This window comes from Gorilla gorilla, chromosome 11, assembly GCF_029281585.2.
Source record: "Gorilla gorilla gorilla isolate KB3781 chromosome 11, NHGRI_mGorGor1-v2.1_pri, whole genome shotgun sequence".
NCBI lineage: Eukaryota > Metazoa > Chordata > Mammalia > Primates > Hominidae > Gorilla > Gorilla gorilla.
The window spans coordinates 117,661,130-117,686,202 of record NC_073235.2 but is presented as its reverse complement, the minus strand read 5'-3'; the positions used below and the strand labels follow the sequence as shown (position 1 = coordinate 117,686,202).

General features: G+C 36.1%; 1 protein-coding gene across 1 annotated transcript in view; it reads left to right on the top strand.

Annotated features, from left to right (window-relative positions):
• ABCA12 (ATP binding cassette subfamily A member 12) overlaps positions 1-25,073 on the top strand; it is a 199,381-nt gene that overhangs the window by 108,185 nt on the left and 66,123 nt on the right. Inside the window, exons 12-22 of the mRNA XM_019021763.4 lie at positions 4,389-4,645; positions 4,737-4,849; positions 6,044-6,168; positions 8,489-8,662; positions 11,987-12,151; positions 12,471-12,681; positions 13,649-13,788; positions 16,266-16,385; positions 19,817-19,907; positions 22,378-22,557; positions 23,095-23,410. Of these exons, the coding sequence (XP_018877308.3) occupies positions 4,389-4,645; positions 4,737-4,849; positions 6,044-6,168; positions 8,489-8,662; positions 11,987-12,151; positions 12,471-12,681; positions 13,649-13,788; positions 16,266-16,385; positions 19,817-19,907; positions 22,378-22,557; positions 23,095-23,410 (1,892 nt within the window). The remainder of the gene's footprint in view (positions 1-4,388; positions 4,646-4,736; positions 4,850-6,043; positions 6,169-8,488; positions 8,663-11,986; positions 12,152-12,470; positions 12,682-13,648; positions 13,789-16,265; positions 16,386-19,816; positions 19,908-22,377; positions 22,558-23,094; positions 23,411-25,073) is intronic.

Genomic DNA, 25,073 nt, shown 5'->3' with positions numbered 1-25,073 from the left:
TAGAGGTGGAGAGAAGAAATTCTGTAGAGAAAGTAATGCTTTCTCTGAGTTTTGAAGGCTGCATAGAATTAGGTTAGTTGTGCATTCTAGACATAGAGTCCTCAGTTTAAGAAGATAGAGGCATGAACTTGAAAGACAGGTATAGGGGTATCTGCAGTCATGTGTTCAGCTGGAACAGAAGATGCCCATGTGATAGGCAGAAAACAGGGCTGCAGGGTGAGGCTGAGCCTAGATCCTGACTTCCTCGTCAAGGAATTTGAATTTGATCATGAAAGTTGTAAATTTGAAGAAGGTGAAATTTGCATTTTAGAAAGAGACATCTCTAATGAGATGACATCTCCAGTGACAGTGAGATTTCTGGCCTTTGGAACTCATTACTTGGCATTATAATTTGTTGCATATGTCAGGTCTGTTTTCCTCACTAGAGTTTAGGCTGATGAAATTATGCTTTCATCACCCCTAAAGCCCCACATAGTAGGAGCTTAAGGCTTGATTCATGAATGTATGAAAAAGTGAGGGTGTTAAAGTAGAGCACTGAGAATGTAATCATGCTCCCTGGGCAATTACAGTTCTTGACTTAGAAAGTCACCAGGAAGCACATAATATACACTAGGGAAATGGAAACACCACAGTCTCAACCATTTATACTAATAGGATGGGACTGGGGCTAAAAATTATTTAAAACATCATCCCCAATTTGAATATAATGCTCTCCTTCAGGTTTACATTATGGAAAAAGTTCTAGAAGCCACAGAAGTGGAAATAAACTACATTTGTTTCTTTTGAGTAGAAAATCTATCATCATTTATAACAAGCATGGCTGTTATTTGAAATTGACAGGACCCATTCAGTCCTAGACCACAAGCTCCATGAGGAATATTGCCAGGTCTGTTCCTTTACCATTGCATCCCCAGCACCTGGCATAGGGTATGACACATGGGAAACACTCAGTACCTATCACTGAAGGAATGAAGACAAACTCCTAGAGTTTCACAGTTACTGCTGTTCTTACTCCCCTGCTTTGTTCACCCTGATAATTAGTATCATGCCTGTGACCATCAGTTAGGGCACGCCCAATCTAACACTTTATTCATGATATTCCTAAGATGGTGGTGAACCCTGTCATTCATTGGTGACTTTTCCCAGCTTTTTCTCCTTGCCGGAATATTCTGCTCTTCTTGAACTTTTGTGTTTTCTCTTCCCTTCATTGTTTTATCTTTTTTCTTTCCAGTTGCTTTGATGGGAAGAATAACTTCCTGATTAGGGAGCTATGCATAAAGTGAGTGTTCCTGTATTGGGCAGAAATACAAATAACACAATATTTTTATTGTAAAACCTGTAAAATTTTAAATAGACTCATTTTTCCCTCTATTTACCCACCAAGAGCTCAGGAATATTGCTGCTTTATCATTTTATGCCCATTGCTATTGTGAGGTCAGTACCATCATGTCACTTACGATTCTGATTCAGATACATTTGAAAAGCATCAGGCAGTGGAGAATTCAGTCACAGCTGGAAATGGCATTAGTCATCCGTTGTTCTATTTTAAACCTGAACTTTTACTCGTGATAAAAGAGAGAAGGGCTCTACATGAAGCTTTGGCAAATCTGCAATCTGAAGTTGACACATACTTTTGAAGAAAGAATTCTAATTCACTGAATTTATGTTGATTAATGATCTGTGAAGCTTCTAGAACTTTAATGCCTGTATTGTTCTCAGAATAAAGTAGTAAGTAATAACAAAGACGAAATGACCATAATGTTGCTCCTTGGTGGATATGCTTCTCAATGCCTTCCACATTATTGGCCCTGAATTATACTTTTATTTCAGAGAACCAAGCCTATTAGCCACAGTGTGGCTAGATTTCCAATGTCCTCTTCTATAACTTTTATCTCACTAAGCCAAGACTATACTATATGGACTTTTGCTGGTTTCCCACATATGTACAGCAAACTTATAATTAAAAAACATATTTCAGTATCTACTGGGTAAAAGTCATTCAAATGTACAACACCCTCAAAGCTCAATTAAAACAAATATATTAGCCCAACAGAATTTATCTTTTTATTTAATAAATTACCACAAAAAACTCACTGGAGAATGTAATATAGAGGCTTCACTCCATTTATTACAGGTTTAATCATATCTAGTAGCTGGAAAATCAAAAGAAAGACTAGAGTGGCAAATGCAGTTATATGTGGTACAGTGATTGGGTCTATTCCAGAATGGAAAATCTCTCATAGCAATAATACTAGTAAGTAGAATTTTTGTACATATAAACCTATTTTTTGAATAGTTCAAACCCAGAGGTCAACTATAATATTAAGTACAATGGAAAATAGACCAATGATATTTACTATCTAAGATGACCAACATTTAATTGCTATAACCTACGTATAGTTATAAACCTGTCGTTAAAGACATATCATTGTGCCTTTCTTATTTGATAATATAGAAATAAATATTCCCAAACATTTGCCGGTACCATAAAATACTTCATTTTGGTCAACTGTAGCTTCTGATTAGAAACTGAGCTGCAATGAATGACACATAGGATGTCATGTTTCTTAGGATGTTGTTCCAATTTATTTCCCTTCTTAAAAGAAACAGCTGTAGGGTAGCTTCCAAGCACAATAGAATTTTCTTTCCCAGGGGCACATATTATTTTTTCCCCAGGATGTAGGGCATGGAATATATCCTCAGAACACATAGAACACAGTGAACTGATAGTGAGAGAATATCATTGACAGGATAGGAAATTATTTGATTTTCATTTTCCTCTTTTTCCTCCGGGTGTGGGATTTTTAAACCCTTTTAAGCACTTTTTAAAGCACTTTGAAAGACAAAAACACCCAGTATCCTGTAATACCTAAGAGAGAAAATAACGTCAGTAACGGTGCAGACACTTCCAAAAAATCAGGCGTCTTCTCGTCCATAGTTTAAATACAGTCTTATTAGAATGAATGTGATCTTCATGCTGCAGTTCAAGAAAGGCTTTTAAAATTTTTTGTTAACCTTTAAAAATTGTTGACTGGCCACAGTGGCTCACATCTGTAATTCCAGCACTCAGAGAGGCTGAGGCCGGCAGATGGCTTCAGCCCAAGAGTGAGACCAGCCAGGGCAACAAGGTGAAACCCTGTTTCTACAAAAAATACACAACATTAGCCAGGAGTGCAGGTATATGCCTGTAGTCCCAGCTACTTACTCGAGAGGCTAAGGTGAGAGGATCACCTGAGCCTGGAGGTCGAGGTTGCAGTGAGCTGTGATCGTGCCAATGTACTCCATTGTTTCCACAAGAAATACAAAAAATTAGCCAGGAGTGCAGGTATATGCCTGTAGTCCTAGCTACTTACTCAAGAGGGTAAGGTGGGAGGATCACCTGAGCCTGGAGGCCGAGGTTGCAGTGAGCTGTGATCGTGCCAATGTACTCCAGCCTGGGTGACAGAGTGAGACCCTGTCTCAAAAAATAAAAATAAAAATAAGAATTGTGGTAAAATAAACATAACATTTACTATCTTAACCATTTTTAACTATATAGTGCAGTTGTGTTAAGTACATTCACATTGTTGTACGACTAATCTCCAGAACTCATTTCATCTTGTAAAACTGAAACTCCATATTCATTAAACAACTCTTCATCCTCTACTTCCCCAGCCCCTAACAACCCACATTTTGCTTCTGTCGCTATGAATTTGACAACTCTAGGTACCTCATCATATAAGTGGAATCATATAGTATTAGACCATTCACCTTTCATTTTCGAGACTGGCTTATTTCACTTAGCATAGTATCCTCAAGGTTCATTCATGTTACGGCCTGTGTCAGAATTTCTTTCCTTTTTAAGGTTTAATAATATACCACTCTGTGTGTGTGTGTGTGTGTGTGTGTGTGTGTATACATTCCCGCCAACAGTGCACAAGGGTTATAATTTCTCCACATCTTCTCCAACACTTGTTATTTTGTTTTTTTTTTAAATAGTAGTCATCTTAATGGGTGTGAGAAAGAAATACTTTTTAAACGTTCTAAAACAAACCTGCTTTTTAGGTGCCCTTACATATGATTTAAAATATAAATCAAAATATAAAATTAGTCAAAGTATTTGTGAGTTAAGCTGGATAAAACTAAACTCCATTTTTTAAACCTGTGACTCCACAGAGAAAGACAGGTCTAATAGGCCCAAAAGTTTTACCAGGTTCTTACGAGAACAATAAATTCAAATGACAGAGGGTAGTACTTCATAATAAAACTAACGCCAAATGCCAACTAACCACATACATAGGCAGAATGTTTTTCTTAAAGGAAATCGATTGTGGTTGCTTATTATCAACTACTATATATGTAGAAAAATGTAACTAATCTATTTCCCACTCTTTTCCCTTTTTGGAAAGCTGTCTCACCTTCGAAACTTGACCGAACTTCTTTGTGAATCTGAAACTTTCAGTTGGATAGAGAAGTCATGTCAGCTCTCTGATACGAGCTTTGGGAGCCTGTGTGAAGAAAGTGAGTTTGATCTGCAACTCCTCGAAGCAGCAGAGCTGGGCACCGAAATAGCAGCTAGCTTACTGTACCATGACAATGTCATATCTAAAAAAGTGAGAGATTTGCTGACTGGAGATCCAAGCAAAATTAATTTAAATATGGATCAGTAAGTTTTTCCATTGTCTTCTTCCTTGGTGAAATCTCTTTCAAAATATTGATATACTTAGTTGAATTTCTTCTTTTCTGTTTTGTTCCAGGTTTCTAGAACAGGCACTGCAAATGAATTACTTGGAAAATATCACTCAGTTAATACCGATCATAGAAGCCATGCTGCATGTCAATAACAGTGCAGATGCTTCTGAAAAGCCAGGTGTTTCCCCATCCACATTTTAAATCTTGTCTTATTAGAATGCATGTGATTCTCACGCTGCAGTTTAAGAAGCCTTTTTTGAAGTTCCCAACCAAACTCGCTTTGCTATCTGCCCTTACACATGAGAAACCTGAAGCATTCAAATATGGTTACTTGTCTAAAGTAAACACACAGAAAGCTAGCAGAGAATGAAACAGGGAAATCTGATTTCACAGCAAAAAGATCTTCAAAAGTTTAACTAGTTAGACCATTCACCTTTCGTTTCTCTGATTATATTAAAGTGCATCCCATAGTCAGCTGCAAGGGCAACAATGAAATTTACTTGCTTCTGTGAAAATAACCTGATGGAAAAAAACCAAAAGGATGCACTGCTGTCTACAGAAATCTCAATTCAGAACTTTCTATTAGTATTCCAAGCATGAGGTATCATGCAATACGTTTCTTCTTTGCATAATTCCTCAATACTGAAAGGAAAGGTGTTCAGAATTTTGGACAACGGGCAGCCACAAAATTGGAATGGCACTAGATTCAAAAATAAAAAAAGATATATTTGCATAAAGGATACTTAGATGGAAAGGCATTTGCAGGATGATTATTACAATCTGCTAAAATCTAAATATTGTTTATTGTGCCATAAATGACCCAGAAATAAAAGAATTATAATCACCGTCCTAAAAGAGTTTGAAGTTAAACACATTCTATTTAAAAGTGAGATAATGATTGTAAAAACCGTTTATAACTGTAGTGTGACTGTAGTTAAAGAAAAATGCTCTGTGACATTATGTGTGGATTTATCAAACTTTGTCCTAAATTGACAATATTACATGATCCCAGATTAAAAAACATATTGAATCTGTGTGATATTTTAAATCAAATGGAGAGATATTTATTTAGTGCATTATGTGATCAAAATCCGTGAGGAAAGCATATTTTCCTTAAATAAACCTTGACTTGTAGATACCTAAGGAAAATTTATAACTCAGAGCAATCTGTTACCTCAGGTTTATGATATAATAATAATAACAAATCTAAATCAGATAGAAATAGATCCTAAATATGCAACAAACTTGGAGACATCTGCCCCTGAGAAGGCACGTATGTTTTAGTCTAGAAGGTTTCTCTATGTTAGTCGTACTAAAAAGAGTGACCTGACAAACCAACATGTGTTTTCTTTTTACATTTTTCTTCTTGCAGGTCAGTTACTAGAAATGTTTAAAAATGTTGAAGAGCTGAAAGAAGATTTAAGGAGAACAACAGGAATGTCCAACAGGACTATTGACAAGTTGCTGGCCATTCCCATCCCTGATAACAGAGCTGAGGTGGGGTGTCATGTGTTTGTACTTACATGCAGTTCTTAGAAATTTAAATAGCATTTAGCATTTGTTGAGCGCTTACCAGTTAAACACTGAGAAGTTGCATGCTAATCTGGTGAATTTTCTATGCAAGTGATAAACCTGGAGGCCTCATTAAAGATAGAAGAAAAATTCTGAAGCAAGAATTTCATCACTATGTGTCCCTTTTTTCTTTATTTTTCCTTGTCCTTTCCCATGCCCCATTTGTTCTTTCCTTTTCCTTACCCCCAGATGGCTTCCTCAATCAGTGAGCTTGCAGTGAGCTGAGATCGCGCCACTGCACTCCAGCCTGGGCGACAGAGCGAGACTCCGTCTCAAAAAAAAAAAAAAAAAAGAATTATATTTACTGTCGCAATTACATTGTCTGAGGTGAATTTGTACCTACTCAAATGCTATCAAAGTCAAACTTCAGTAACCTAATTGGGGGAAAATATATGGAGACTACTTACTATTGCTTGCAACTAAAATTAAAATGGATATTCATTTTTACTTTTTAAAAGTCCTACAGCAAGGCATAGCATATACAATAGATGTGGTCAAGGGAACTAAGGGTAAGTTTGTGGTTGTAGTAAATATTTTTTGATGTGAAAATGAATAATGTCATTTCTTCATATGCTGGTAATAGGGTTTTCCACTCAAAATGTCTTATCTTTTATTCTTTTTCCAAGTCCATTGTCTGGAAGTGTCATGGAAATTTTCCAAAAGAGCTGCAGAGCTTAAGGCCTCATCCATTCAAACCTTATGTGTGACAGAGTGTGTCATTTCTAAGCACAGCCCAGTTATTTTCCAATATTGGATAGTTTCTAAAAAGCCTTTAAGGTTCCCCTTAAAAAATATTGCAGCTATCTCTTGTCATTTTAATTGGTTCCCCCATACAAAAATTAAAACAGCTTTGCCTTTACTGTACTAGTAGATAATATTCATTGATCTTTTCTCTTTAATCTCACCTTTTGATTATTTGATCCTAAGATATAATTTCAGCAATCAAGTTTTTGGCTTCTATAGAGCAGGTTCATTTTAGTAAATAAAACATGTAAATGGAGAGTCTACATTCTTATTACTTTCAAGAGGAAAGAGTGAAAAGTTCCTATGGCCTTGAATGTTATACGCTTTTCTCTTTATTTCAACTCAGTGGCAATAAAGATGACATCTTATTTTGCGTAATCATACCTCACTATCTACAGGAGCATTACTGTTCAAGATGGGTGATTCACATGATTGTAGGATCTGAAGCTCTTTTTCTTTGCTTTACATCTCTGGACCCACAGAGTATATTGCCTAAGATTATAACTTTTAATGATTACAAAAATTAAATGCAATTTGAATTTATTAAGAGTGAGGTTTTAAAGGGAGCAAAGTCTTTTTTTTTTTTTTTGAGACGGAGTCATGCTCTGTTGCCCAGGCTGGAGTGCAGTGGTACAATCTCCGCTCACTGCAAGCTCCGCCTCCCGGGTTCACACCATTCTCCTGCCTCAGCCTCCCGAGTAGCTGGGACTACAGGCACCTGCCACCACGCCCGGCTAATTTTTTGTATTTTTAGTAGAGACGGGGTTTCACCGTGTTAGCCAGGATGGTCTTGATTTCCTGACCTCGTGATCCGCCTGCCTCGGCCTCCCAAAGTGCTGGGATTACAGGCGTGAGCCACCGCGCCCAGTCAGGGAGCAAAGTCTTAAACTAACGTTTTCCCCAAACTTACTCCAAACCGCTTGTCTTTCTTGGTATCATCATTCACACAGCTGTTCAGGCAAGAAATCCAGGGGCCATCCTGAATGTCTCCTTGTCTCTTTTTTCCCCATCTTTTTCTTTTATTTTTGAGACAGTCTCACCCTGTCTCCCAGGCTGGAGTGCAATGGCGCAATCTCAGCTCACTGCAACCTCCACCTCCAGGGTTTAAGGGATTCTCCTGCCTCCGCCTCCCGAGTAGCTGGTATTACAGGCGCCCGCCACCACGTCCGACTAATTTATTGTATCTTTAGTAGAGACGGGGTTTCACCATGTTGGCCAGGCTGGTCTCGAACTCCTGACCTCGTGATCCACCCGCCTCAGCTTCCCAAAGTGCTGGGATTACAGGCGTGAGCCACCGCGCCCGGCCTCCCATCTTATTTCTTAAGTGAACTATTAATTCTCTATTGTTTTATTAATAGTAATTAGTGCTTTAGATGAAAAGTTGTTTGATTCTTGAGGACCTTTTTAGTTTAAAATTTAGAGTATACAGAAAACCTCACAAAATGAACAGTTGACTCTCGAATGATTCACAGTTGAAATATTTTTCTTCCTCCATTTGCAGATTATTTCTCAGGTGTTCTGGCTGCATTCCTGTGATACTAATATCACCACTCCCAAACTAGAAGATGCAATGAAAGAATTCTGCAAACTGTCTCTTTTAGAGAGATCCCGGCAGTCTTACCTCATCGGACTCACCCTTCTGCACTACTTAAACATTTACAACTTCACATACAAGGCAAGTTGCTGTTGCTTAAATATGTTTATATTCATGGTTTATATAAAACTATTTAATTATACATTTATGTTCTCTGATACTATGAGGGATGAGATCCATTTATTCAGCTTTTGGAATTATTGCATTATGTTAAAGCTAAATGCAACCTTAGAGATCATTTATTGCAATTTTGCACGTTTTATAGATGTGGAAACTGATATTATTCCTTACTAACTCTCGGTTTGTGTATCAGAGACCAATTATTAAATTTAATACGCACTGTTACTGTGAAATACAAATGTTGTATTTCAAAAGTGTTAAATGCAAATGTTGCAATTATTATTTTTTTAACAGTGAACAGACATGAAGTTGGTAGGGTTAAAAAAGATTAGAAAAAAGGGTTTTCTTAATTAAAAATAGGCTTTTTTTGGCGTTCTTAAAAAAAAATTTCCTGTTTCCTTCATCAATTTAGATAGAGGCTACCATTACATACCCAGAAGGAAAAACAAATGGTTGTTATCAGAGCTTAGTAAAGTCAGCATTGACTTCATCTTGCAATATGCAGATGCTCTATGAGTACTTATTTACTAAATAACCGAAAGAAAAATATAAACATAGGAAAATTAAGCACCTATGTTCACCCAAATTTAACCTGGGTCAAAAATATTTACATGTTCTTAAAAACACTGAAGAATTATCCTTCTCTGTAGTAAACACAATCGAAAGGAAATAGCTGACATATTTTTGAGACATAGCCACAGGGATAAAAATGTTTTGGACTAGTTACAAATAATCCTGTTCTGAGTTACTGTCATCTCACGCCTATATTTCTTCAGTGGTCTCCTAACCATATCCCTTGCTTTCACACCTACCCTCTACCCCTCTCCCTAGCACCTTGCAAGCAGCCTGACTGATCCTTTTAAAACTTAAAGTCTCATTATATCACCCTTCTGCTCAAAACTTTCCACTGGATCTCCATTTGATTCAAGTAAACCCCCAAATTTTACAAGGGCCTTATGATCTGCACAATGATTCCTCGTCACTAAAATCTCATTTCTTACTTGGCTACTTTCTGGACCCTGGCTCCAGAGTTGCTGTGTGGCACAACTCCAGAGACAACCCTTCACATGATTTGCAAGGCTGTTTTTTTTTTGTCTTTGCTTAACATTGACCTTTTCAGTAAGGTCTACCCTGACCACCCTATTTAAAATGCAACCAATGCTACCTACAGCACTCTCAAATCCCCTTTTCCTATTCTGGCTTCTGTTTTGCTTCCAGCCAACTATATATTTTATTAAATTTTCATTTTTAAACTTTTTTTTTTTTTTGAGACAGAGTCTTTCTCTGCCACCCAGACTGGAGCGCAGTTGTGCCATCTCGGCTCACTGTAGCCTCCACCTCCTGGGTTCAGGCAATTCTTGTGCTTCAGCCTCCTGAGTAGCTGGGATTACAAATGTGTGCTACCACACCCGGCTAATTTTTGTATTTTTAATAGGGATGGGGTTGTATCATGTTGGTCAGGCTGGTCTTGAACTCCTGACCTCAAGTGATCCTCACAACTTGGCCTCCCAAAGTGCTGGGATTACAGGAGTGAGCCATCGTGCTTGGCCCATTTTTAAAATGTATTTGCCGTATGTTAGTTCCACAAGGGCCTCTTTGTTCACTGAAATATTTTAAATGCAAAGAACAGTGTCTGGCCCATAGGGAAATGAAGCAAATACCCATTAACTCAACCAATGGTTATTTTACATAAACTATAACCTACAATGCATATGACATGAAATTAGTATTATTACTTCACCTAAAATTTTAACTCTAATTTTATAATGCCTCTACAGAGCAGATATCAAACTAAATATTTGCTGTTGAGTCTAGCCGTTAAACGTCGGCATGCCAATTTATTTCACGTTAATGTGGGAATGCCTAGAATTCTGGCAGAACTGCAATAGAAAATAGAAAAAAATGTTGGTTCTAATTTTTAAAATATGATTGGAATCGGAAGCTCTGCTATTGAGGTAACCATATCTTCATGACTGAGAGATGTGCGGTGTGGGAGATATGAACACAAAGCTACCTCTCTAACTGAATCTTGTGCTCATAATCTTGGTCTTTGACTTCCTTGGAAATATCACGAGTTTTCTCTCAGGGACCTCAAACAGCTTTGCCCCTCTGCCTATGCCCTTCCTCTTCTTGTTCTTCCAATGGTATGTTCTTTCTCATTCTTTGAGATTTTGCTTTGGAAAGGTCTCCTTTGATTTCCTAGCTAAACACTCCCTACCTTCTCATATGCCCCAGCCTTTGGTTCATTGGCTTGTTTGATATCTGTTCCTCCTAATAGATCAAAGTTCTGTGAGTACTGAGATGGTGCCAGCTTCAGCACCACTGCATAGCCATCACCTCACCCAGTGCTGGGAACACGGCAGGCACTCAATTCATGTTCCTGAATAAATGAAATAAGAGGATAAAAAAATTACATTAAAATTTTAAAACATTTTCAATGTTTCTTCTTGTAGCACATAAGCATTATGGGATTAAAATGACTTAGCCTGATAAATCGTGTAAGCCTTTTGACAGTTTTATTTTAATTTTTAGGTGCGTATTATATTATTTTTGAGCAATAGTATACATGAAGAAATATGTAGTTGACGTTTGCCTTTATGACTTATAAAATCATCTATTTTTGCAACTTTATTGAGGTATTATTTATATACCATAAAAATCACTCATTTTACGTGATTAACTCAATGATTTTTTTAGTAAATATACAGAATTGTGCAACTATTACCACAATCTAATTTTAGGACATTTCCATTACTTCCAAAAGAAACCTCATGTCTATTTGCAGTTACCTCTCATTTTAATCTCTAGCCCAAGCAACTTCTAATCTGTTTTCTGTCTCTGTAGATTTGCCTTTTTAAAAAGATATTACATATAAATTGAATCATGAAATATGTGGTCTTTTTGCCTGGATTCATTCACTTAATATAATTTTTTTGTTTCATACATATTGTACATGTATCAGTATTTCATTTCCTTTTATTGCCAAATAGTATTCCATTTTAAGAATATATACTTTGTCCACTCACCTGGATTGTTTTCCCTTTTTGGCTACCTTGAATAATGCTGCTATAAACATTCACATACAAATCTTTGTGTGGACATGTTTTCACTTCTCTTAGGTAAACGCCCAGGAATGGAATTGTCAGGTTGAGTGTTAAATTTACATTTAACTATTTAATAAACTTCAAAAATGTTTTCCAAAGTGGCTGTACCTTTTTACAACCTTACCAACAGTGCATGAGGATTCAATTTTTCCACATAAAGCGTTTATTTTTATTCTGTTAGGTGTTTTTCCCAAGGAAAGATCAAAAGCCAGTAGAAAAGATGATGGAGCTCTTCATAAGACTAAAAGAGATTCTCAATCAGATGGCTTCCGGCACACATCCGCTGCTAGACAAAATGAGATCCCTGAAGCAAATGCATCTGCCCAGAAGTGTTCCATTAACACAGGTAGCAAAGTCACCCAGTAATGTTCTTGTTGAAAAATGCCTTCTGTCATATTGAGTAGTTATAATACATTCAGCTTCAATCGTAGTACATTGAAAAAAAAAAAAAACACCTACAAGAAAACTCTTCTACCTAGCAACAATTTTTGCCACTTTAATTAGTGAAGTTTATTGTTCTTCATTTACATTTGGGATACACATATAAAAGGAATTATGGAAGCTGTAAGGATACTCTAAGTATTATCAGGTTCTCTTTCTCTGTTGTTTTCAGTAGCTTCTAAAGCTCATATAGTGTCAATAAATTGTGGATTTTTGTCTCACAGGCAATGTACAGAAGCAACCGAATGAACACACCACAAGGATCATTTAGCACCATCTCCCAAGCATTATGTTCTCAAGGAATTACCACTGAATATTTAACTGCCATGCTGCCCTCTTCCCAGAGGCCAAAAGGCAACCACACCAAGGATTTTTTGACTTATAAATTAACTAAAGAGCAAATTGCTTCAAAATATGGAATTCCCATAAATACCAGTGAGTATACTTTAAAATAAGCATGACAGTTGCCGTTAATGACAATAAGAATACTGTCTATTCTGTCTTAGTTTTTTATGATAAATGAAGTATTAATTTTCCCCAAGAATAAAAATAGAAAATAATTATACAGCATTTACCACATGTCAAGAATGTTATATACATTAACTCATCTTAGTATGGGGAAATGGAGTACAAGGAGGGTAAGTAACCTGGCCAGTGTCGCTCAACTTGGAAGTGCCTGAGCTGTCATTTGAACCCAGGTACTCTGCTACAAAGACTATCCTCTTAACTACAATACTACATTTAGATTTTGTCAGTCATCACTGAGCCTTCTAGACAATATAAAAACTTGCCTTAAATCTGTTTGGGTTGAAATTTTTTTCCTAACTTTCTAGAATTAGAATTTTTATCACACATGGTAGAGTTGCATAGTCGACTGCAGCAGAACCGTAAATGTCTAGTGGCACATCAAAACCATTTACTTGATCTATAAACTTGGAGATGCAAAATGTGATGAGTGAGCTCATTCAAATAATATATGGGTGTTTAGCAACTGGATTCATTTATTCATCTTTTTATTCATTCACCAAGCATTTATTGAACAGCTCTTATGTATCTGGTACTATCCCAGTGGTTGGTTTTTGTGTATTTTTTAAAAAAGTAAATGCTGGGAAATGAATCTGTTAGCCATTCTGAAATGTGGCTTTCACGTTTTCTATTTCCTCCTGGCAAAATGCCATCACTTACTCTGGGCTTGCTTATTGGGTTAAACTTTCTCACCTAAAAAAGATTTGTTACTGTGCTTTCTTACTTTGACACCAGATGCCTCACATCTGTTAATAATATAGGAAGTACTAGAGCATGTATTTTTGGGTGTGATAAGAATAATCTCTGTCAATTTGCCATGAGGAAATGGATTTGAAGTACATCTATTAAATGGTTTTATTTCACTTTTTCCTTCCAGCACCATTTTGCTTCTCCCTTTATAAAGACATCATTAACATGCCCGCTGGACCTGTGATTTGGGCTTTCTTGAAACCTATGTTGTTGGGAAGAATTTTGTATGCACCATATAACCCAGTCACAAAGGCAATAATGGAAAAGGTTTGACCATTATAACTCAGTTTCTATTTTGACTATTAAGATGTTTTTTAAAGTAGTCAACTTCCAAATTTACTTTAGCTGACTGATTTCTTTCTATCTTACCTACTATTATTATTATCCTTGGCTTTCTGAAACTGTTAGTAAAATTCTCAACTTCTGCCCTGGATATGTGCAAGCAGTATAGATTGGGTGGGAGCCCTTTGAAGAGAAATGAACCATGTTAACATTTGAGAATGAGGTTAGTTGAAGCAAGACCTCAGATTTTTCCATTTATCTCAAAAAGCAGAAAAATCCTCTGCAACTGGTGTCTAACTTTCAAAGTATGTAAAAATTATTGTACTAGAAAAAGTAATATTGAGCATTATATAACTAGCTGGAACAAAAACAATCCCTGAAGTATAGATTCTTGGCTTCATATTTAGTTGTACAATTTAACATCTCATTTATATAGAAGATAGATGTCGAATAAGACAACATTATTAACTATACTTACCATTTACTTCATTTAACCATAATAGTATTTCCCTCTCACTTTAAAGTTGGCTTTAATTATTTGAATTATAAACCTAGTACTTTTAAAATGACGGAGCTAAAGTAAAAGAAAAATCTCTGTTTTACCATTACTTGGCCATTCAACTATAATTATATGAACATAACATTATTTTTATATTCTACAGAATAATGGACAGCGATCATTATCAAAGAATATTCAATTTAATCTCGGTCCATTTTTATAAAAACTGTGATTTAATACCTTATTTGCTTTACTGACTATATATTCCTATGTAGTTTTGCATAAATTGAGTTATATATGAACTTTGTTTTTCAATTTAAATAAACAATTATTTGTTGATTTTTTTTTTAACTTTTATTTTAAGTTCAGGGGTACAAGTGCAGGTTTGTTACACAGGTAAACTTCTGTCATGGGGGTTTGCTGTACAGATTATTTTATCACCCAGGTATTAGCCTAGTACCCATTAGTTATTTTTCCTGATCCTTTTCCTCCTCCCACCCTCCACCCGTCTGTTCCCCTCTCTATGTCCATGTGTTCTCATCATTTAACTCCTGCTTATAAGTGAGAGCATGTGGTTTTTGGTTTTCTATTCCTGTGTTGGTTTGCTAAGGATAATGGCCTCCAGCTCCATCCCTGTCTCTGCAAAAGGCATGCTCTCATTCTTTTTTATGGCTGTGTGGTATCCCATGGTGCACATGTACCACATTTTCTCTATCCAATCTATCATTGTTAGGGATGTAGGTTGATTCAGTGTCTTTGCTGTTGTGAATAGGGTTGTGATGAACATATGCATGCATGCATCTTTATAATAGAATGACCTATATTCCCTTGGATGTATACTCAGTAATGGGATTGCTGAGTCGAATGGTATTTCTGTCTTTAGGTCTTTGAGGAATTGCTACACTGTCTTCCACAATGGCTGAACTAATTTACACTCCCACCAACAATGTATAAGTGTTCCTTTTTCTTCACAACCTCAGCAGCATATGAGCTTATGTTTTAAGCGTGGTCTTTTTTTTCCCCCCTTTTGTATTTAGTTCTCACCTCCCTTTTTCCTCTTCTCTTGATCCTATTCTTCCTTTCATATAAACTAATGTATGTTAGCATTCATATATGCATCTTCCTATAATTTATTCTATTACTCCAATCCTTTATAGATTATTATACCACATATATTCATAAGCAGAGTTCTTTGAGGTCACTGCATTAAAATGATACTGCATTTTAATCCTTTTTTATATATAGTTTTTCTCATACAAGAATACATTGTGAAAATTTTTCCAACTCAATAGGTATAATTTAATTCATTCTTTTTAGAGATTGCACATTTTTTTTTATAACACCGAATTTACTCATCCAGTCATCAGGTGTTGGGCATTAATTTTGTTTCCAATGTTTTGTGTGTGTGTGTGTTTTTCTTGCTAATATAAACAATGTAGCAATAAATATTCTTGTGTATTGGTTTTATGTAGCAGTATTTTTATTTCAATAAGATGAATCTTCAGAATTGAGGGGTTGAAGGATATTGTATTTTATTTTAATAGCCATTGTCAAATTGCTTTCCAAAAACCTCTAACATCTATTCTCAGCAGCAATACATGAGAATATCCTTCTGCTATCCTCGAACTAGGATGTTTCTTTAATAGTAAAGTTAAGTGTATCGTTGGTAAAAATGAAAAACTGGTAAGAACTCCAGAAGTCAGGCTTTCATTTTGGCTATAAACTCACTCTGGACATGAATCAAACCCTAAATTATCCAGAATTTTTATAAATGAACTTGACCCTATAAAAGCTGTCATTTGAAATTTTTGACCATGTGGGAAATTTCTGACAATTTTTTATACTAACTTCATGTTTTAGAACTGTCTTTTGAAGTTATGTAACAAAGCAGTCTTAAGATACCTTGTTAAAATATAGACAAAATACTAATGGATCACACTTCTTTTGTTTCTTTGTCATTAAGTCCAATGTAACTCTGAGACAGCTGGCGGAATTAAGAGAAAAATCTCAAGAGTGGATGGATAAGTCGCCACTTTTCATGAATTCCTTCCATCTGTTAAACCAGGCAATTCCAATGCTCCAGGTATGAGATGGTTCTGTCATTCAACTTAGTAGGAATTTGAATTCTTTGAGATTTTAATTGCCTTCAATATGCGAATGGGAAGAGGGTAACTTTCCGTATTCAACAGATTAAATTGCCTCTCTTCCAGAGAGAAGGTCTGAGACAGGGTAACTGATCTATCACTCATATTCATAATTGGCTAACTTCACCTCTGGTACTGCAGCTCCTCTGTCTGTAATTCAGAGAAGACATCTTACAAGTTGATCTAGAGACATAACTAGTGATGTAAATCAGTTTTTCAAAAGTTTAAAATGCTACAAAAAATGCTTGTTATTGATTTCTCTCCTTTAAATTACTCTCCTTTGCTATCTTAACCAGAATTCCTAAAATACCAATAGGCTAGAGAACATTAAACTTGGGGAATTGCATGGTAGAAATTTATGACACATGTGTTAATAAATTCCAAATTCAGTTTGACATGTTATACACAAGGTGTTCTCATTAACATATTTATCTGAATTTACGTTTAAGGCCACTTAAGGAAGCAAAAGTTATAATTGGAAAAAGTGCTCTAGGCCAGGTGCAGTAGCTCACGCCTGTAATCCCAGCACTTTGGGAGGCTGAGGAGGGCGGATCACCTGAGGTCGGGAGTTCAAGACCAGCCTTACCAACGCGGAGAAACCCCATCTCTACTAAAAATACAAAATTAGCCAGATGTGGTGGCAGGCGCCTGTAATCCCAATTACTCGGGAGGCTGAGGCAGAAGAATCGCTTGAACCTGGGAGGTGGAGGTTGCAGTGAGCTGAGATTGCGCCACTGCACTCCAGCCTGGAGAACAAGAGCAAAACTCCATCTCAAAAAAAAAAAAAAAAAAAAAAAAGGCAGGAATTTCTGAAGATGATGCAAATAATGTGGGGAAATGTTCCAATCACAGAGATATTGGCAACTGAAGATGGAGCAGCAGAATTAGCCCAGTAATCAGTTGGAGAAAAGAAAATTGGCAGGAATGGTGACAACCTAGGAGCTTTAAGAGACTGGCTTGCATATCAAAGAGAGGTCCTTGGAAGATTAATGGAGCCCTAAAATATTTTTGGGAAAATAATGCCCTTTTGTATGATCATGCTTAGGAAGTTAAACTTAGAATGGAGGATATTATATGATATGAGATGGTCAGAAAAATTATACTCCAAAGGTGCTTTTATTCAGTCTTTGTTTTGACTAACAATTAATGCATAGTTATAATTACAACCCAAATTTTATCATAAATGATTAAATAAAATTCTAAAATAGACATTTAATATATTTAATAACATAAACTTTTCATCAAATGTCTTCCCCACAATTTCCTATTAATTTTTGGTTCTAATTCTAAGCATGCTCATTTTAAGTGGCCTTTTCTAGTGAGTCTCAGATAACGAAGGCTACTTAGATAGCACTTCATGACAAATATATTTTCCTGAACAACACATTGCTATTTTCTCCTAAGACTTTTTTTCCAGGAGGAGAAAAAAAAGCCACATATGATTTTCTTAAGAAAAGTTTCGTTAGCTAAAGTGGTGAACTAACAGGATGTGTTCTATACATAATAGTTTCAAAGTACTGTAATTTGCTGGAATCTCTGAGATTGTGTTCATAAAGGGATCATCATCTAATGGAAGGATCTTGATTCTGTCCAGAACAAAGTTAATTATTTTCAATTACTGAGAAAATACTTAATATTGTAAATATGCACAGAATTTGAAATTTTAAGCTTTTGGCACAAGAACTGGCTTTGCCACTGTGAACCCTTAGGTGAGTGACTTAAAGTACGTGAACTGCAGTTTATGGATCTCTAAAATTAGTATATTGGTAATGACAGACTTGTGAAGACCACATATGTGGAAGCATTTGGTGTTTTGGTATTTTTAAATTTTTTATACGTTTATGTGATACAAATGCAATTTTGCTACATGCATGGATTAGTATTGATCAAATCAGGGTTTTTAGCATATCCATCACCCAAATAATATACATTGTACCTATTATTAGATGTCATATGATTGATTGTAAAAGGAGTGATGGGAGAATTGAAATAGGGTTTAATGGATTGTCTCCAGATTGCAACTAACACAGTACTTTATTTGTTAGTGATGCTCTGATACAGATTTTCCAAGATGCAGAAGCTAATTCCTGATAAACAGATCTTAAAGGGCTGTTATCACAGCATGTAGCTGCCTGATAGCTAGCCATCAGTCTACATGCCACCAGCTGCTTTTAGAACCCTCAGTAGCTATGGATTTAGCAAACTAATTCTATTATATATGTGCTCGACTAATATGTTTTTCTTAGTCATTCATCCCCATGACAATAAAACAAAAGACACTGGTAAGAAGGACATGAGAATATGTTGTACCAAATGGGGCTCTAAAAGGACAATCAAGCCTCACTTACATAAAAACCAGGCCATGAATTTACACATATGATGAAAAAACATTTCTTTAATTGAGTTGAATTCTCTCCTTCATTTTTTCCCTTAGCCCTTATTAATTGTGTGTCCTTAGGAGAATTTACATAGCTTCTTTAGCCATAGCTTTGTCATCTATTACTTAGAGGTAATAATAGCACTTACCTCAAAGTGTTGTTGTAAACAAAGTGAGAAAGTCAAGTTAAACTCTATAAGACGGTGCCCAGCACATGGTATTATAAAAGCTCAACAAATATTAGGTAATAGTACTCCTAGAGTGATAGAAGTTATGTCTTCTAATTTGGCAAATAGCTATAAAGGCCTTTATATTTTAAAGCAATTATGTTTTTCTTTTAATTTTTCAGCCTTTCCATTGATAGAATTTAAAGGTTTATCATCAATTTATTCTTTCATATTCACATAGTTGCACTTACGACAGTACAAAAATAATATTATAATAATTGAAATGGACTATTCTGATGTGATGAGGCATTCTTACCTACTTCACCAAAAGGTTACCTGAGACTGGAAAAGGTGCTTGCTAAAAGCTTCAGGCTAGGAAGTAGTAGAACTTGAATACAAATCAGTTGTGATGTCAGATTCCACGGAGACATCATGATTTTTAAGAGTTTTGTTTCAAGTGAACAAAGTTCAACCATGAATCACAACATTGTGTATAGTATACATTAAAAACGAATAATATAGCTAGGAGGAAAAATTCTGTTAAATCGAATATAAATTTCTAATGTTGATAATTGTAGTCACATCTGGCCACTGTGCATGCTGACCAATTTGTATCTATAGACAAGCAACAGCCCAGCCTGTCAAGTCATTACCAACCCCCAGTCTTCTCTTTTCTTCTCAAGGATTTCTCTGTGAGCCTTTGCAAGACAGTGCATTGATAATGCCCAGTTGTGGTTACTGCACTTCACTGTGGTGGTTATTAGAGAGACAATGTCAAACATGATTTTTCTTGTATTGAAACTGATTTTTAATTATTATTTGTTAGAATACGCTAAGGAACCCTTTTGTGCAAGTTTTTGTGAAGTTCTCCGTGGGACTCGATGCTGTTGAACTATTGAAACAGATAGATGAACTCGGTGAGTCCAAATTCACAAAGCTTTTATTCATGAGTCATGTCGGAAATATAAACAACATTGTTCCATATGATTACATTTTCCCCCTTTTCTCCTGTACTTAGTTTGTAGCTAGCTACTCAAAGAAAAATGAGACCCTGGATATATCCCCCCTATCTTCTTCCCAGTTAGTTGTACAATTACAAGTAGTCATGATTATTTGGATGCCCAGTGTCTGTAGTTAGTTTCAATAATTATAATGTAGGCCAGGCGTGGTGGCTCACGCCTATAATCCCAGCACTTTGGGAGGCAGACACGGGCAGATCACTTGAAGTCAGGAGTTCGAGACCAGCCTGGCCAACATGGTGAAGCCCTATCTCTACTAAAAATACAAAAACTAGCTGGGCATGGTGGTGCACGCCTGTAATCCCAGCTGCTTGGGAGGCTGAGGCAGGAGAATTGCTTGAACCTGGGGGGTGGAGGTTTCAGTGAGCCAAGATCATGCCACTGCACTTCAGCCTGGGTGACAGGAGTAAAACCCTGTCTCAAAAAAAAAAAAATTATTATTATTATTATAATGTAATATAAATGCAGTTTTTTTCTTCAATCACAGGTAGGTTGTTAGAAGTAAGGGAGCACTTTATTTTAGTAACTTGATGAAAGGCAAGTCCTTAAGGACAAGGGAAAATGAAATTATTTATTTCTGGCTACATTTAACATTTTTATCTCCACTGGCCTCAGTATCACTTGACTAACCCAGAATGTAATTAGAAGAGATATAGAGTTAGCAAAAGCAAGAAAAACGCAATGGGGAGACTCAAAAGAAAATACACTGAAATCATTATTCAAGGTTGGGTCCTCCTCACATGGTCGTTTAAAAGGAAGAGGCTGCAGAAGATCAAAGGAAGCTGTCTAAACTTATGCATTCCCTCTGCCATGTCCCCACCTTCAACCTAAGGGATGCAAGACATCTAATTCAGGCTGTGTCTGATTCACTGTTGCTATGCAACCATGGGTATGAGAAACGGATTGAGAGCATCAGAATTTGGCAGTAGCAGAGCAAACGCCCCTCCCCCTCCCTGGCACTGCTGGGACGTAAATGATTTAGGTTCTAAACCACTGGGGAAGAATTATGCCTATATTTGTATTGTATATGATTGTACACATATTACGATAGTCAACCCAGCTTGATTAAATAAAGGTACTAGTGGATTTACTCTCTAAAAGTATCATTTGGGCAAGGAACTATTTGATTAACACATCAGGGCTAAACTGCAAAGTTCTTAGATAAATTTTGTCATTTCTAACTTCTGAACTAGGAAGTGAGGCTAAGAATTTAAAATAAGATTAAAATGAACGTAGCACTGAGACTCTTATGTTTGTATAATTACACATGTAACTTAGTATTGAAGAGGTTATATAGTTTGAATTCGGGGGACTCTGACCCCTTGAAGTGTTTTTATGATCCTGTCTACCAGAATTTCTAAATAATTCCTTGGTGTTGTGTTGATTTCCAGTGGCCGCTGGAGGCCACTGTTCAACCACAATTTACCCCTCCCCCACCAACATCTACATCAAGTAAAACATTTCACTTTAAATTCTAATGAGAAATGCATTTAAGAAGTTGTCTTCTGTGAGAAATTTAGTCCTATTTTGGACGATGTAAGAGACATGTCTGGGTTCTGTGAAGGAGGGATTTATGATATTCACAGCCTTCTCAGTATTCATGATGATCAAGTCAGTAAAAATTTAATTGGCCAAATGATTTGTTAACTTGCAATTTCATATTTACCCTTTGTCCTGGTTGATTTCCTCACAAAGAATCATAAAATTGAAGAGAAATTAAGTCCCCTTTATTCCAGAGTAATTGCCCAAAATAAAATCCTGATCATTTTATCAGATTAATACAGACATCAAAAGTATTAATTTTAAGATATACACATAAGATTTTAAGTCAAACAGTATTAGAAACTCACAACTATGTGGCATATATTTTCAGGTATCTTAAATGTTTCTATATCACAGCTTATGTAATAATACAGTTTGTTTATCCTATGCATTCTACATAGACTTTCGTTTGTTTCAGTTTGTGCATTCACATTCCGTGTACAAAGCAGGCATTTCTGTTTAGTTTATTCTAAACTCGCATCTCTGGTTTATAGTTTTTGTCCTAACTACATGTAGATAGATTTTTAAAAATTTATTCATCTTAGTTCTTTGTTATTAAATTGTAACAAAATATACTTTTAAATTATCTTGTATCTTTCTTAGAACCTAGGTTTACTGTATTTGTAACTAGCTTGGCTCCTCAATGAATATTTGCATAACGACCCATTTTCTTTGGTGTAGAATACTAGATACTTTTAGAGTAAATTCTGCAGCCTTTTGTCATTTATAATCTAGTTTAGTATTTACAAAAAATCAGTATTTCATCTAATTACGACCAGAATCAAGACCATAATTTTTTTTTGTCTCTTTTGCTTTGCCTCTTTAGATATTCTAAGACTGAAATTAGAGAACAACATTGACATCATCGATCAGCTTAACACACTATCTTCCCTGACAGTAAATATTTCCTCTTGTGTATTATATGACCGTATTCAGGCAGCAAAAACCATAGATGAAATGGAGAGAGAGGCTAAAAGGCTCTACAAAAGCAACGAACTCTTTGGAAGTAAGTGCTGTTCTATTAGGGTTTGAGCATCTCTTTGTGCTAAAATTGGCCAAATTCTTTCCTCATGTCTTTCATCCAGAACTCAGAAAACTAGTGTGGGGGTCCTTAGGTCCTCTGATGTCCTTAGAAAAGAGAACCTTTCATGTAGGCAACCAACTATAATCTCTAAGTATGTCTAATTTTGTTGGTGTACTTCAAATTAAGATTGAAAAGGATTACATAGTTACAGAGTGAAGTTGAGTCCATCCTCATAATCAGTCATTATTTATCTAAAAGTGTTTTTATATTAATAAGTGGCTTAGAATGGTGCATTTAATCTGTCTACTTAGTTGGTGATTATATTCTTAAACTCCAGCTTTGAATTTCTGAGGTTGACACCTCCAATTAACCATGTTTTCTGTAAATTAAGAACCTGAACCTACTGTCACATTACTAACTCAATTGACTGTTTGGCTGTCCCCTCTGTGTACTCTCCAAACAATGAATAATGTCAACCATAAAATAACCTTTCTGCTGTTGTTGCCATTTTATTTTTAGGTGTTATTTTTAAGCTTCCTTCTAACAGAAGCTGGCACAGAGGCTATGACTCTGAAAATGTCTTTCTTCCTCCTGTCATAAAATATACCATCCGCATGAGTCTCAAGACCGCACAGACCACAAGAAGCCTAAGAACCAAGATTTGGGCTCCAGGGCCACACAATTCTCCATCACACAACCAGATCTATGGCAGGGCTTTTATTTATTTACAGGATAGTATTGAAAGAGCAATCATTGAATTGCAAACTGGAAGGAACTCCCAGGAAATAGCAGTCCAGGTTCAAGCAATTCCTTATCCCTGCTTCATGAAAGACAAGTAAGTGTGTGCACTTTCAGCCTTGTTAATGATCAACAACTTTTCTGAGAACTCACTTCAGTCCGTTCATTCAGATGTATTAGATGAAAGGAACAACATTCACCAAACTTTTGTAATATGCTTGTTTTGAGAAAGGGTTCACACTATAGGGCATAGCTTCATCATAACTGCTCATCAATACCACAATGATGGTAAAGTGTTTACCAAATCATCTATAAAAACCCTTAGCTCTCCAAAAATTCTGGCCCTAAAATTGGAATAATTGGACTTCAGACCTGAGTACGTTGCTGCATGATTTTGATGTTCCCCACTGTCTACTGGGCTTACCTCCCTCTAGTCAAATTAAAGGGATGAACAAGACGATCTTAAAATCCCTTCCAACTCCCAAATTGGATTTTAAAAAATCTGAGCGCATGATCAATTTTAAGAAAACAAATTGATAAAAGAAATCTTGAACACATTTTGATCAACTATTTCAGATAAATATTGTGCTACCTGAAACTGTCATGTATTATCAGTTCATTTGCTAGGAATCTTCTATATCTAAAATGGTTTTTCTAGATGAATAAGAAAGTAACAATAATGCTTTTAGACAATTCAATTTGAATGTTCGAGAAATCTGCCAGTTGGGTAGCACTGAATGCTTCCTTCACTCTGTAGATGGTTAAAAAATAAGCAGATTATGGTTTTCAAGCTCACCTTCCTATATAAAAGCTTGAGGCTGAATATTACTTTAAAGGAATTGAACATGCTACGCAACCCAGTTATTGCAGTTTATATACAATTCGGATGGTATTGGCTTTTTCTTTTCTCTTCTTTTTTCTTTCTTTCAATGCTTCTGTCTCCCTTGGCTACTTCAAGAGTTATAAATGAGATGAGGTAATGTAACCCGGTGCAACAGTAGCATGAGGAAGCAGGTAAGGAGTCCATCAAGTGGACTGTCAAGGTTAGCTGCGCTGTTGTGGAGGCTGTTGTGGATGGGACTTTGCTGCCTGAACTATATGTGAACTGCAATGGCTTGCACAAATTATAAAGATCTATGGGGTCAATTAAGTTAAAATTCTTATCTAGTTCCCTGCTCATTTTTTCCCCTTATAAATTTTGGTACCTAGGATGGTGGGTACCTGGGTGTTTCTTTAAAGAATAAGTGCAGTCTGTATTCTTTATGGGAATATGTTCATTATGCCTTACACACATATACACTGTTGCATATAAAGTGATTTCCCATTAATTATTTCATTTGTTTCACCCAACAACCTCATAAGGTAAGTAGGAGCAGGAATTATTGTCCATACTTTCCAGATGAAAAAACTGAAATCCAGAAAGGCTAATTAACTTGCCCAAGATAATATAACTGGTACTACACTAGTCCTCCTGTGTATAAGACCAACATTCCTGCTTTATACTAGACCAAATCTAAAATACACTATCACTTGGAAGAAACATTACAGGGGATTTGTTGTTAATGAATGAAGGCCTTTGCCTAGTTCTAGATCCAGAAATCACTTCAAGGCTGTACCTGAACCAAAACAAAATTCATTCAAGAAGTAGTCTGTAAATGCCTACCACATGCCATACAGTTTCCCAGGAAACAACAACAACAAAAATGGAATATGGCCTCAACTCCCACTGCTCCCTCACCAAAAAACACCTCATCTCTCTG